The 15,533-nt window shown below is 44.9% G+C and overlaps 2 protein-coding genes across 3 annotated transcripts; both read left to right on the top strand.

Moving 5' to 3' along the window:
• The first annotated feature begins 2,018 nt into the window (after nt 1-2,018).
• Nucleotides 2,019-2,978, top strand: Rnase17 (ribonuclease 17). 2 transcript variants are annotated; one of them, XM_008770561.3, is made up of 2 exons: nt 2,019-2,168; nt 2,329-2,978. In XM_008770561.3, exon 2 carries the CDS (start codon nt 2,334-2,336, stop codon nt 2,799-2,801), a length of 468 nt encoding a protein of 155 aa, XP_008768783.1. In that variant the 5' UTR covers nt 2,019-2,168; nt 2,329-2,333; the 3' UTR covers nt 2,802-2,978. The 2 variants fall into 2 exon arrangements, with proteins under 2 accessions (XP_008768783.1, NP_001012232.1); NM_001012232.1 differs by lacking the exon at nt 2,019-2,168 and having other exon boundaries at nt 2,334-2,801.
• Nucleotides 2,979-14,457: 11,479 nt separating this feature from the next.
• Nucleotides 14,458-15,333, top strand: Ear1l1 (eosinophil-associated, ribonuclease A family, member 1 like 1). Its single transcript, NM_001408968.1, has 2 exons — nt 14,458-14,515; nt 14,676-15,333. Exon 2 carries the CDS (start codon nt 14,681-14,683, stop codon nt 15,149-15,151), a length of 471 nt encoding a protein of 156 aa, NP_001395897.1. The 5' UTR covers nt 14,458-14,515; nt 14,676-14,680; the 3' UTR covers nt 15,152-15,333.
• Nucleotides 15,334-15,533: the final 200 nt, after the last annotated feature.

The raw sequence follows: 15,533 nt of genomic DNA, 5'->3' as shown, positions 1-15,533 counted from the left end.
CTAAATTCTAACCAAATGAGCTTTCTTCTGAATATATTTAAAAATTCCTTTATTAGAGAGACCTACAACCTGTGGAAAGGAACCCCGATCACACCATAACAAGTGACTTTCTCAATCTGTTGTTGGAAATGCAGAGAACTTGGCTATTGCACCATGGGACAGCCTGAGACCACTCTGGCAACTTGTTGATTGGGGAAGCTGATTAGGAGGAGCAAGCAGTCTTAGCTCTCCCATCAAAGAATTAGGAAGGATTCATGAAGGAGACAATGGCAAATGTTCAAAAAGCTAAAGCCTGAGAGGAACAGTCTTTTTCTCAGTCTCTCTCTCTGGCAGTATCTCATGACAGTGTTTGAGTCTGAACTCCAGACTTTCACCTCCATCTCTGAAATGAGGGTGCATAGACTAATGCTCCTTCTCAACACTGGTCTTCTCTGTCCTGTGGCCTCCAGTTATGAGTCTGTTGATTGCATGAGTCCACGAGTGGATAAGTTGATTTCTACAAGTTCTGTAGAGTTCTCTACAGTGCACACACACACACACGCACACACACACACACCACACACACACTTCTTACCACCCTCAAGTGCCCAGTACCTATAAAATGCTTGCTGTGACAATTTTATAAATGTTGTGCACTGGCATTTATATAGACAGCCCGAGCACTTGGCAAGGCTGTGTCAAATGCTATGCTGATCCCGGGCATCTGGCAGTCAAGAGTAGTCCTTGTAAGAGGATCCAAAGGTTCAAGAAATTCCAAGATTTGTACACAACCTTTCACCAATAGAAAAGATATCTCTGCACAAAAAGACATCTGTCTATCAATTTGGACACCAAAAAATACTCACTGTGGTTTAGAGATCAACCGAGGAAGTATTTCTTGAGACAATACCTCATGATAGTCATCAAGTGTGGAAAAAAAGCTAACGCCTTACTACTAGGATGTGACTCTGCTGTACCCCATAACTGAAGTGTGTAGTTATTTGGTTAGAATTCTGGAGAGTGCACAAGGCCCCAGATTCAAATCCCAGCACAAGGAAAAACAGAAATAAATATTCTGTTGGGTTTAGTGTATTTCTTTTTTATTGGCTGATATGTTCTTGGACATTTTACGTAGAGCAGTGTTCTCCTGCAGGTCCATAAGCCTAGACCATTAGTCCTAGCTCTGGAGGCAAATGTGTGTAGTTGGAAATGCAGAAAGGAACCTTATACAGAAACCGATCAGAAGAGTAGAGTGGAGTATGCCTTGAGTAAAGGTTTTTGTTATTGTTTGTAAATGCAACTTTTAAGGTTTATTTTTTAACTTTCACATGTGTCTGCATTCAAATGTTTCTACACTCACATGTGCCATGCATGTGCAGGTAAATGTGCCATGCTTATACATGTACTAACTCCTGGAGCTGGAGTTATCTGTAGTTGTGACCTCTAGGTGACAAACTAGGGTTCTCTGGAAGGGCAGAAATCCGGAAGAAAGGAAGTTCTCTTAACCACTGACATCTCACCCATCCGTAAGACTTATTTGTGCTCATGTGTCTCTGTGTGTCTGTGTACATGTGTATCAACATGCCACCAGATGCTACTAGAAGACATCAGATGTCCTGGAATGGAATTACAGGCAGTCTTAAGCCACCAAGCATTGGTGCTGAAAGGAAACTTGGGTCCTCTGGAAGAGCAGCAAGTGCTCTTAACCACTGAGCCATCTCTGCACATCCAACATCATAGAATTTTAAAAATAAAGGACAGAAATGTAAATCTCTCGTATGATTCTAGCTTTCCAAAGCTTTGTTTCTAAGTTGTAGCTAGGCAATAGAAAACTTGGTCTGTCCATTTCTGAAAACAGTCACGAAGTCTTCAGTCACTCAACAGGCAACACAGAGATTTCTGTGTAGAGGTCAGATTCAGACTTCAAACTGCCCTGCACGAGAGGGCTTGGATTTAGATGCCCTACAATGCACCCAGGGGCGCCGTGGCTTGGCCAAGGAAGAAACAGAAGGCCAGTTGCACAAGCAGGCAGTGTACCAATCTGTGGGTTCTGCATGTTGAAGACTCTGAGGCACAGGCTCCACCCACAGGACTGCTCCATATCTGTGGACCCAAGTGGAGCTCAGCCATTACCCGTGATTTCCAGGACAGCCAGCACTCAGTTCCACAGGAGCCGCAACGCACACTAGGTAAGACACTGACTGTCTGGGTCTGGGACATGAGGGGCAGTGATGGGGCAGTGGCCAGGAGAAGTGGCACTGTGGACCTAGTGACAGCAGAGGGCCTTCAGGAAGAGAGAGGGCAGAGTGAGCCAAGGTGGGAATAGTCACTTCTCTTCTGTTCTCCCAGGAAACATGGGTCTGAAGCTGCTCGAGTCCAGACTTTGTCTCCTTCTGCTGCTGGGACTTGTCCTGATGCTTGCCTCATGCCAGCCACCAACCCCTTCCCAGTGGTTTGAAATCCAGCACATCTATAATAGGGCTTATCCACGATGTAATGATGCAATGCGACACAGAAACAGATTCACCAGACATTGTAAGGACAAAAATACTTTCCTTCATACAAGTTTTGCTAGTGTTGTTGGTGTGTGTGGCAATAGAAACATCCCCTGTAGAAACAGGAGATATAGAAATTGTCATAACAGTCCATATCGGGTATCTATAACTTTCTGTAACCTCACAACTCCGGCAAGGATTTATACCCAATGTAGATACCAAACTACAAGATCCAGGAAGTTCTACACAGTTGGCTGTGACCCGAGGACTCCACGGGACAGTCCCATGTATCCAGTGGTTCCGGTTCACTTGGATAGGATATTTTAGCTCCGGTGCCAGCACTTTGTACCTGAGCTCATCTGCTTCTGCCAAGATCATAGTAGTGAAGATCCAGTTCCTCTGTCTGCCCTGCGTATCAGCTCCTGTCCTCATGAAACCTTACCCTGACTCCCTTTAATATAGCTTAACAGATTTTTGTAATCAATAAACACCTTTGCATATGCATCTAGTTCTCTGGTGTCTCTGTGTCTGACACAGGTGGGGAGAGAGGAAGTGGGATAAACACACACAATTCTGGTGTGTGTGTTTGTGTGCGCACGTGGGTACATGTATATGTTTTAAGGCATGACCTCATACCAGTTGAGGCATCTTCCCAGTTTCTGGAAATGAATGAATCTTAGAAGAGAGATGGGCATCTTTCCAGAACATTCCTACAGGAAATCTTCCCTCAAGTTTGTCTGTTGGAAGAAGTGGGTGGGAGAGGAGACCAGGGAATTGGGATCTCTCAGTGAGGCTATCTACCCCTTGCCCTCTCACTGCATGGCTGTCCTCAGAGGTCAACTGTGAGACTATTCAACAGAAACCAGGAAGGCACAGAGTCCAAGATAAGGGCACTGGAATCCACACAGAAAAGAGATGAATGATGAGAGGTTCTGCCCTGACTCCTGAGGACAGAACTGTAGTCAGGGATCATTTCAGATGGGAAGGTACCATCCTTTTAAGGACGTTTGCGAGCCCAGCATCACCACATGAGGCAGTGAGCCTTCATGCAGTGACATATGCAGAATGCAGCAGAGGGGTGATATCCTCATGTCCGTACCTCTGACTTTCAGTCTGAATCTCCAGCTTCCATTTGGCTGTTCCCCTCTGGGTCCCCAGATGCAATACTTGACCTCTCTCCACCACTGGACCATGGTGGTATTTCTGGTTCTCAATGGACCACAGTCAGGGCTGCAGGGGAGTCACTCCTGTGGAGCAGTAAATGCAGATGCTGTCCTTCAGGTTGGTGTGTGGAATCTGCATCTTCCCTTGGAATGGTAAGTTTGAGAAAGTTCATGGGTTAACATAATCCACTGACTTCAGGCGGAATTGGGTGCAGCCTGTGGGTCTCACTATGTACCTCTAGGTGTCCTGGAACTTGGAATGTAGACCAGGCAGGATTTGAACTCACAAAAAACTGTTTGCAATTGTATGTTAAATTTTGGTTGGCTAAAGGTTCTTCTAAAACCAAATAAAAAGCAAGTTTTGTCTGTTCAAGAATCTTCCTAGTCTGGTATACATCTTAAATTAACTTTAACTCTCCTGGGAGATCACCGTTAAATTTACCATCAATCATAACAAAACTAACACATGGGGAACACATCTCTCAATGTGTACTAAATTATCTAATTACCAACAGAACTTAAACAGGAGAAATTTCAGAAGTCAAGCTTCCTGCAGAGTGTGCAGGGGCCAGAAAGAATCCTAACACAAACGGGAATCCAAGTGTGTTTTGGGCAGACAGGTCTCCTAGCCTTCACAGAGAGAATCAGTGTTGTAAATGACAGGAATCCATGAAGTTCAGACCTTTGATAAGGGAGGTTAAAAAGGAAGGGTTTCCTGGCAGTGCTCAGAGCAACTGTACAACATCAGAGGCCGGTAAAACCTAAGATCTCCACTGTGTTGTACAGAATGTGACTTGGGGGAGGCACGACTGGAAGTGTGGGTTCCAATCAGGAGCTCATCTCCAAGCCTAGTAAGACTGGGATCCATGCAGTAAAGAAGAGCAGGCATGATGGTCCGGAGTGACAACAGACATGCAGGGGCTGAGGGTGTAGTCCATTTGGCAGTGTTTGCCGACCATGTGGAGAATCCTGAGTCCAGTCCCTAGTGCTTGCATAGACAGAGCATCCCATAATCCCAGTGTCTTGAGGTAGAGACAAAAGTATGAGGAGTGTGAGGCCAGCCTGGGCTACACTGTGAATTTGAGGCTAGTTCTGAATACCTGAGTTCCTCTCTCCAAAAATAAAAGCCTAAATAAAACCAACCAAACACCAGCACCAACCCTGTGCGCCCCAGCATTCCCCTGCCCTGCATTCTGGGATCACTTTCTCCCTGCCATTCAACCTCTCCAGCCACATGCTCCAGTTACAATATCCACTGCCTTTTCTGCCTGGGAGCACGGTGACTGAGAGCCAAACAAGGAGGTGACAGGTCTAGCTATCCTTGTTAAACTGTCATCTAAGACTTCTGTTGTCTTCTAGCCAGCACCACAGACACCCCATGCTCTAGAGCAGTTCACTGTTGAGAAGGGCACTCACTGTCCTGGGACCGAGTTCTTGCTACTACTCTCTCCCTCAAAGCCGTCTTTCCTGGTGACTCTTTTCTCTCTCTTGTTGTTTACTCACATGCACTAACACTGCTGATATTCTGTCTAAGCTCTACCCTCACAGCTACCTGGGATCAGTCAGGTATTCTCTGCCCCACAGTTGCCTGGCAACAGCCAGCTATACCTGACATTATAAAACGGGTTCCTTGTAAAACAGGCATTGGCATTTTAGTGTACCACAGAAGTGTTGAGAAGGACCGCACACTAAACTACCATATGCTGGCAAAGGCTATCCTTCTGGACCCGGCCACTGCCGGGAACTCCTGGCCTTCTGAGGCTAAGGGACCACCAGGCTCCTGCTACAAGTGTGGTCGACAAGGTCATTAGATAGGGACTTTCCGTTACTTGTGCAAGCCAAGGGGCCATGTCCTAGGTGCCATCAAGAGGGACATTGGGCTGTCAATTGCCCTCGTGTTGCACAGGACAAGGGGATATCAAATCAGATTTCCCTCCAGCTGATCTTCTAGTCTTGGGTATGGACGACTGAAGGGGCCTGAGTTCCCTGGACCTGACCACTGCCATCACCAGCAGAGTCCTGGGTAAACATCATGGTATTTGGGCAGCCCCTGTCCTTCTTGGACACTGGAGTCACTTACCCAGTCTTAATGGAGTTTTGGGGACCCTTATCTCTCTCTCTCTCACATTTCCCTGTCCTTTGTCAGGGTAGGGGGTAACTTAACCTTCTTCACCAAACCCCACTGCTTAGTTGTATTTTTCGGGGTGTACCTCTCACCCATTCTCTTTTGGTAATGCCAACATGCCCTGTCCCCATATTGGGAAGGGATCTTCTAACCAAGTTGGGAGCCTCTATTTTGCTCCACTCATTTGCCTAAACTCGAGTTGGCCTGCAGTTCTGCTTCCTCCAGTCAGCCAATGTACTAACACGGACATGTTACTTCCTTTACAGCTTCTCAGGTAGACCCCTGAGTCTGGGACGTCGTCTTCTGTTGCTAAACACCCTTTCCAAGTAGAATCTGGAAACTGCTTTCTCTGTCTTTTGCTGTGGCAAACTGTTTTAAGACATCCAGGACATGTTCTGTAGGACAAATTCTTCCTTCTGCTCCACAAAAAGCTTATCTTAAAAATGTTCATGTTGTTATTTTTGTAACCTTATAAGCTACACAAAACCCACTCAGTTCACTTGAACAACAAGTCAGCTTCCAATAGGCTTGGACTCTCTCTTGTTCATGTTTTATGGGTGAATGTTGGCTGTCAGTCTTCTTCAAATTTACAAAGATATCAGCAGATTTATAGAACATCATGAAGGCATACTAAAAAGTAATATAGAAGTTAGTCTTTTCTTTCTTTCCCTAGAATGAGTCCCCATATTAGAGCTTAAAATTGCCTTTCAGAAAACTGTCCTCCCCACGATTATCCACAGGTTAATCCTAAGTGAGCCTGGCTGTCACATGTGGAGGCTATAGTCTCAGCACACAGTGTACCAGACAGGAGGTCACTACCATGGGCATAAGTGAAGCAGATTGGGTGTCCTCTGTGTTTTCGTAGTTACCTCTAGTTGTCTAGGAAGCTCCTCTGGTGTTTACTTCCAGTTAATCTTATGTAGCCTTTAATTCTATTAGAGACTTTGCTTGGTGGGGAATGAGAGCTTCTAGTCATTGCCTTCAAAAGAGCTTGGGGGCCTTTTGGACTAGCAGTGCCATGGCTGCCAGAGCTTTTGGACAGGGGTCTTCCTGGTGCTACAACATCTAATTTCTTTTTTTTAAAAAATCTACTATAGGTCACATACTGTCCCCAACTGTTCGAACTAATATCTTAAGGACAAGGTCTTGTCTTTCTGCGTCCTTCATCTGGTTCAGGATTTTTCCAATTTACCATCCCAGCTATGGTCACCCAAGTCTGAGTTCTTGATAGCCCCAGAAAGAGGTTTTACCCATTAAAATAAAATTGAGCACCCAGATTCAATAAAATTCAGCAACCTCTAAATGAGAAACGTCCATCTTTATTTTTCATATAATTAATTCAATTTTACTCAAACATACAATAAGATTATTATACAGCTGTAGAAACTGAAATCCATACCAAATGTGGTAGTTTTCGCAGAATTATCTGGGCCTTTTCTGGTAGTTTTGGTAACAGGAGGCTAGAAGGCTCAAAATGCTAAAATATTTTGGTTTCAGATTTTCCTAGTGCCAAAGTGTATACAAATATCATCTATATACTGTACAATGGTTTCTTGTGGTTAAACAAGCCAAAAAGGCTTTCCCTGAATCCTGGAGGATTGACCGTATCACTGGCAATTTCCAGTGATTTGCTACTCCAGCTTGAAAGCAAACACCTACTTCCTTGGTTACTTTCTAACTGCTGTGATCAAATAGGGCAAAACCAACCTGAAAAATAAATTGGTTCCTTTTGGCTTTCAGTTCCAGGGAGACATTGGGACACAGCCCAGCATTCTGTCAAAGTTATGACAGCAGGCATGGAAGTCATCGTAGTAGGAAAATAGCCAGTCACATTATATTCATGTTCAGAAAGCAGACCATGAACAAGACATGAGGCCAGGCTAGGGACCCTCAAGCCTTGGCCTCAAAGGCCACCTCCTCCACCCCCTTCTCAAACCAATTGGGGACAGGGACCCTCAGCGTTTGAACACAAAGATTCCTGTGTGATTTTGGGGAAGTCTAATTAAGACCATCTGTAGAATCAATTTCCAACAGAAAGGGTGTCATGTTGGGGATTTAGAAAGTGTTAACTCAGGAATACAGAGGGGAGTGTGTGCTAGCCCCAGAGAGTTTGGAAGTGCTCAGACATTGAGCTGGTAAGGCATATCATAAATAAGCTGGCAGTGTGTGTGTCTTTCATTCATGCATCCAGAGGTCTTGATGGGGTACAGAGCCATGCATGCTCCTACTGGAGCTCAGAACAGATTAACAATTTACTGATAAACTTAACCACTGGTCCCTCTTTTAAACATCTGTTTAGTTGTTATAGGGGGATGTGGAGATCAGCGGTCACCTTTGTGAAATCTACTTGCTTTTCCCCCTCTCACATAGGTTCACTGAATCAATCTCAGTTCATCAGACTTGAATTGCAAGGGCCTTTGCTGGTGGACCCACCACCTCACTCCACCCACCCCATTATCTCCATAGTTCTTTGTAGCAGGATGCAAATTGTGAAGACTTAGGTAAAATAGCCCTGCCTAGGTGAAATGTTAAGGCCTAGGTCACTGTTTCCAAGCTAGGCTGACATTTTATGCTGTTACTAATATTAGGAGGAAACTTTCTCATGTGTTGTTTCTACTGTTGCTAGGAAACTTTCTCATGCCCTCGATGATTACATCTTCTGTTATGTCCCATGCCCTTGGAAATCATGATAAAAGTCAATAGAATTGCTTTGTATAGTTACTCACAAGACACTTGGACCCCAACCAACACGCAGCAGCACCTCCTGCACCTGTGTAGGCCCTTATGGCATTTGCCTTTATAAGCTGCCCCTGGGATGGACCTCAATGTAAGAGAGACATTTGAAACTATTTACATTAGGACTTCCATTTTGAGGGGTTGGGGATTTAGCTCAGTGGTAGAGCGCTTGTCTAGCAAGCGCAAGGCCCTGGGTTCGGTCCCCAGCTCTGAAAAAAGAAAAGAATAAAAAAAGACTTCCATTTTGAGTAGTGGTGAAGTAAAATTTAAGTTTGCAAAAGCTCCCTGTGACTAACATCCTGCCTGCCAGAAAGTATATACGGTAACTGACATCCAGGTTGGCAAGTTAAGACATGAATGTTAGATAAGGCAAGTCCCCTGCCACAGTTGAATACTCCAACCATTGGAACAGGATAAATTTATGACAAAGACATGTTATTCAAGAGGTCCTTCTTCCCTAATTCCTGATTGGTGAAAACAGACATTTGTAGATCTTAGGTTTAAAAAAAAACAGAATCTTGAATCAATGTCACAGTCAGCTCCCAAGTATGACCTGAGTCCCTGATCTATAAGGCTTGGGGTGTGTTGTTCAGTAAACCATCCCTGTTTGACTGAGATCCGTGTCTGAGTGGTTTGTGGGATGACAGGAACATTTGAATCATGGTGGCATTTTGCACCCTAGACCCAGCATTGTCTATTGAACAATGGTGGTGCAGGCTTTCAATCCCAGCATTTGGATGCAGGGACAGGAGAATCTCTGAGTCTGAAGCCATCCTGGTGAGTTTTGGGACAGCTAAAGCTACAGGGATAATCTTGTCTTAAAAAAACTTGACAAGGTTCACATAAAACTTTTGTTCATATTTACTATATCTGCTCATATTCATCTTAAAATCAAAACCATAGAATTTTATGTATAGCAAGTCATCCACCACTTACTAAAGTACATGTTCACACAAGTACCATGCTTTCTAGAAGTAATCCTATTTCTTTGTTTTGTTTTCATTTGGTTTTGGAAATTAGAGAGATGGGTATAGCTTGGGTTTGTGTTGAAACATGGTCTCATGTAGCTTAGACTGACTCAGATTCTTTCTGTAGACAATGATGATTTTCAACTCCTGATCCTTAATGCTTGAATTAAAGACATGTGTCACCACATCTGCCTAGTAAACCCATCCTTCTCCAAAGAAAAAGATCAATGAGAGAAAGTGATGCTGGATTATATTCTCAAAATCTCTTTAGAGGCTGACATCTTGATTCCAGATGTGATTTTCATCTCTATTGTTCTCTATCATTGTTCTGTTGAATTAAAAAAAGTCTGGCTTCCTACAGATATGAAATTGGAAAGGGAAGATCTGGATGGCTACCCCAGAAGAGTTAATGACCAGGGTTCCTGGTCCACACATGATGTAATCAGAAAGAACCACATAGTTCTGGCATCCACTGTTAAATGCTGAGAGACCTTGGCTTTGGGAAACATTGTCTTTAGTGTTGAGGGATAAAGATGGAGATCTTTCCCACTTCACTCATGCTTGAGACAGTAGGGTTTGACCCTGCTGCCAATACAGTAGAATACGCTAGAAAGACCAACTATTAGATACTGATTTGATGACTTATTTAGTACTTTACTTGGTTCAGTTGTGCTGTGGTACTGCCTGTTTGCTGAGCATGACTGACTGCACCAGCTACCTGAAGCAGAATGGCCCTGAGAAATGGCTGAAGCAAGGATTTGCTGCCTTCCACCTGCTGACTGCCAAGTATGCTTCTGGAAATTCTCACTTGCTTCCCGGCCCTACCTTGTGGTATGAAATGAGAATACAAACCAGACCCACCTGGAAGCCCTTCCAGGGGTTATCCTGGTTTCAGTTCACTGCTAACACCACCTCTCTTCTGGTCTCATTGGTGTGAGAGAGCTGATTCTAGAAAAGATTGCCACAAAACCACCAGCTTACCAATGTGCTTGGGATTTCTGCCTGAAAATAGACCAAGACAGAAGAGACAGAGGGGTGGGGAAGAAACGGATTCTGCTGTCACCATCTGGGTTCTGATAAGCAGCTTGTTGACCCATAACGACACCTTGTTGCTTAGGGCGTTTTAACTGTGATGTTCTTGGGACATCAGCTTGTCGACCAGTATTTTGGAGGGAGGAGGGATTTACAAGGCTCAGGAGGGAGTGATTTTATAATGAACTAGAACCCATGTAGTATGGTTCTTTTATTATCATATGAACAGCTTTTAAAATAATCTTCACCAGTGAACACTCATGTTACAGTAGATTATTTAAAGACTGTTCCTACAGGGATATGATACTTCAGGCAAGGTCTCCCTTTACTCCACTGAGATCTCATCCCTTACCCCACCCCTTTTCTCAGGGCTTTGCTAGCTGAGCCATCTCACCACCCCTTAACACTTGGTACCACTGCAAATCAGCAAGAGAGCTCTAGTAGACCAAGGCAAGGTCCATTTGGGCTCCATGGCTCCTGCCATGATCCCAACACTCTGGGAGGTAAAGGCCAGAGGATTCAGGCTGACCTGAATGAACAAGAAACAAGAAACCTCAAAGGACCACAACTTCAAGGAGAAGAGCTGGAAGGAGAAGAAAATGGAAGATGAACGGTACAGGAGACTAGAGCTGGTAAGCTAAGGAGGGACAGACTGTTGTTCCCCCATGTACCCTGAGTGACCTTGATGCCCTCTGCCAGCTCCTGCCTTCTTCAGAGGAAGAAGCCTGATGAGTGCTGGTCTAGCTCCCAGCTGACATCTGTGGAGAACACAGCCTGCCTCCCATGCTCAGCAGGGACAGACCAGGTGGAGCCCCCTCATCTAAGGCTTCCATGCTGCATAGGGCGCTCTCTCAAATCCTCCTCCAGGAATGACAAGAAGCTGCAAGAAGAAGGCCACTTAGTCCCTCTTCAGATCACAGACTCTGCATAGCTCGATGACTGTTAGCTGTGCAGAGAGTCATGTGAGGCTCTGAGGCCATTGAAGACCTTTTCTTCCCCTGTCATAATTAGTTTTGGATCCCACCTCCCATGAACTCCAATGGGATTTTTCAGGCCCATTAAGGAAAAGCTGGTTCCTCTCAACCACCGAAAGAAATAAATCTGAACTCTTCCTCCATCTCTGGGCTGAGACTTGACCCTTGGATTTGCTCCAGAGATCAGATGGCCTCCTTGTCCTCGGGAATTGAAGGAAAATCTCCAACTCCTGGCCCCCTGCCCACCCGCCTTGGCTGCCTATGGCCATGGTGTGCTGCCTCTCATAGTCTCCCATTTCAAGGCCCAGTCTTGGCTGCCTGCGGCTCTGAGGCTCTGCTAATAAAGATCACCTGGAGGGTGACTGACTGCTCAGTTGCTGTCTCTGACCCTGCACTGTTTGCTAAGTTCTAACAGGGACTGTTCCTTCAGGAAACTGAGTCACCTGAAGTCACGCCAAGGGCAAGAAGAATTATCCCCTCAATGAGAATCCAAGCAGTGACCAAACCACTTGGAAGCCGCCTGCTTTCCCGAGTTTTAACTAAAATGCATAATTTTCCCTTTGGATACTGACCAAAGTCCTAAGCATCCCCCTGCCCCACACCTGAGCTCTTTCTCTGTCTGGACACTGCTCTTCACAGCTGTTTGCTGACACACACTGCTGCCTCACACTTAGAAGGCAAGTCTTTCTTGCCTTCTCTGTTTCCCTCTTAGTGCCTGCTGGGATGCCCAGCTTGCCTGCCTCTCCTTGGGTTTTCTCCTAAGTTCTAACCAAATGAGCTTTCTTCTGAATATATTTAAAAATTCCTTTATTAGAGAGACCTACAACCTGTGGAAAGGAACCCCGATCACACCATAACAAGTGACTTTCTCAGTCTGTTCTTGGAGATGCAGAGAACTTGGATATTGCACCATGGGACAGCCTGAGACCATTCTGGCAACTTGTTGATTGGGGAAGCTGATTAGGAGGAGCAAGCAGTCTTAGCTCTCCCATCAAAGAATTAAGAAGGATTCATGAAGGAAACAATGGCAAATGTTCAAAAAGCTAAAGCCTCAGAGGAACAGTCTTTTTCTCAGTCCCTCTGTCTGGCAGTATCTCATGACAGCATTTGAGTCTCGCCTCCAGTCTTTCACCTCCATCTCTGAAATGAGGTGCATAGACTAATGCTCCTTCTCAACACTGGTCTTCTCTGTCCTGTGGCCTCCAGTTATGAGTCTGTTGATTGTATGAGTCCATGAGTGGATAAGTTGATGTCTACATGTTCTGTAGTGTTCTCTACAGTGCACACACACACACACACACACACACACACACACACACACACACTCACACACTCACACACACACATACCCTCTTCTTAGCACCCTCAAATGATCAGTCCCTATGAAACAGTTACTGTGACAATCTTATTAATGCTGTGCACTGTCATTTCCACATACAGCCTGAGTACTTGGCAGGGCTGTGTCAAATACTATGCTGACCCCGGGCATCTGGCAGTCAAGAGTAGTCCTCGTAAGAGGATCCAAAGGTTCAAGAAATTCCAAGATTTGTACACAACCTCTCACCAATAGAAAAGACATCTCTGCACAAAAAGACATCTGTCTATCAGTTTGGACACCAACAAATACTCACTGTGGTTTAGAGGTCAACTGAGGAAGTATTTCTTGAGACAATACCTTATGATAGTCATCAAGTGTGGAAAAAAAGCTAAGGCCTTACTACTAGGATATAACTCTGGCTGTACCCCATAACGGAAGTGTGTAGTTAGTAGGTTGGAATTCTGGAGAGTGCACAAGGCCCCAGATTCAAATCCCAGCACAAGGAAAAACAGAAATAAATATTCTGTTGGGTTTAGTGTATTTCTTTTTTATTGGCTGATATGTTCCTGGACATCTTACATAGAGCAGTGTTCTCCTGCAAGTCCATAAGACTAGACCATTAGTCCTAGCTCTGGAGGCAAATGTGTGTAGTTGGAAATGCAGAAAGGAACCTTATACAGGAACCAATCAGAAGAATACAGTGCAGTATGCCTTGAGTAAAGGGTTTTGTTATTGTTTGTAAAACTTTCACATGTGTCTGCACTCAAATCTTTCTACACTCACATGTGCCATGCATGTGCAGGTAAATGTGCCATGCATATACATGTACTAACTCTTGAGCTGGAGTTACCTGTAGTTGTGAACTCTGGGTGACAAACTGGGGTCCTCTGGAAGGGAAGAAATCCAGAAGAAGGGAAGTTCTCTTAACCACTGACATCTCACCCATCCGTAAGACTTATTTGTGCTCATGTGTCTCTGTGTGTCTGTATACATGTGTATCAACATGCCAACAGATTCTATTAGAAGACATCAGATATCCTGGAATGGAATTACAGGCAGTTTTAAGCCACCAAGCATAGGTGCTGAAAGGAAACTTGGGTCCTTTGGAAGAGCAGCAAGTGCTCTTAACCACTGAGCCATCTCTGCACACCCAACATCATAGAATTTTAAAAATAAAGGACAGAAATGGTAATCTCTTTTATGATTCTGGTTTTCCAAGGCTTTATTTCTAATTTGTAGCCAGGCAATAGAAAACTTGGTCTGTCCATTATTGAAAACAGTCATGAAATCTTCAGCCAGTCAATAGGCAACACAGAGATTTCTTTTTTTTTTTTTTTTGGTTCTTTTTTTCGGAGCTGGGGACCGAACCCAGGGCCTTGCGCTTCCTAGGCAAGCGCTCTACCACTGAGCTAAATCCCCAGCCCCCAGAGATTTCTATGTAGAGTTCAGATTCAGACTTCAAACTGCCCTGCACAAGAGGGCTTGGAATTTGATGTCCTACAATGTTACCAGCAGTACCATGGCTTGGTCAAGGAAGAAACAGAAGGCCGGTTGCATAAGCAGGCAGTGTATCAATCTGTGGGTTCTGTACGTTGAAGACTCTGAGGCACAGGCTCCACCCACAGGGCCTGCTCTATATCTGTGGGCCCAAGTGGAGCTCAGCCATTACCCGTGATTTCCAGGACAGCCAGCACTCAGTTCCACAGGAGCCATAACGCACACTGGGTAAGACACTGACTGTCTGGGTCTGGGACAGGAGGGGCAGTGATGGGGCAGTGGCCAGGAGAAGTGGCACTGTGGACCTAGTGACAGCAGAGGGCCTTCAGGAAGAGAGAGGGCAAAGTGAGCCAAGGTGGGAATAGTCACTTCTCTTCTGTTCTCCCAGGAAACATGGGTCTGAAGCTGCTGGAGTCCAGACTTTGTCTCCTTCTGCCGCTGGGACTTGTCCTGATGCTTGCCTCATGCCAGCGACCAACCCCTTCCCAGAGGTTTGCCATCCAGCACATCTATAATAGCGCCTACCCCCAATGTAATGCTGCTATGCAGCGTGTTAACAATTATACAGGAAGATGTAAGGACATAAATACCTTTCTTCATACAAGTTTTGCTAGTGTTGTTGGTGTGTGTGGCAATAGAAACACCACCTGTAATAGTAACAGGACAAGAACAAATTGTCATGACAGTACATATCAGGTAAAAGTAACTATCTGCAACCTCACAAATCGGGCAGCCGTTTATCCTCAATGCCCATACCAAACTATAAATTCATCGAAGTTCTACAGAGTTGCCTGTGACCCCAGAACTCCACGGGACAATCGCACATATCCAGTGGTTCCAGTTCACTTGGATTTCATATTTTAGCTCCAGTGCCATCACTTTGTATCTGAGCTCATCTGCTCCTGCCAAGATCACAGTAGTGAAGATCCAGTTCCTCTGTCTGCACTGCGTATCAGCTCCTGTCCTCATGAAACCTGTCCCTGACTCCACTCAATTTAGCTGAACAGATTTTTTTCTAATCAATAAATGCCTTTCCATATGCATCTAGATCTCTGGTGTGTCTGTGTCTGACACAGGTGGGGAGAGAGGAAATGGGATAAACATACACAATTCTGGTGTGTGTGTTCGTGTGTGCAGGTGGGTACATGTATGTGTTTTAAGGCATGACCTCATAACAATTGAGGCATCTTCCCAGTTTCTGGAAACAAATGTATCTGAGAAGAGATGGGCATCTTTCCAGAACATA

The sequence above is a fragment of the Rattus norvegicus genome, chromosome 15 (genome assembly GCF_036323735.1).
Source record: "Rattus norvegicus strain BN/NHsdMcwi chromosome 15, GRCr8, whole genome shotgun sequence".
In the NCBI taxonomy this organism is placed as follows: Eukaryota; Metazoa; Chordata; class Mammalia; order Rodentia; family Muridae; genus Rattus; species Rattus norvegicus.
The sequence above is the reverse complement of the archived record's forward strand: the minus strand, read 5'-3'. Positions and strand labels throughout refer to the sequence as shown.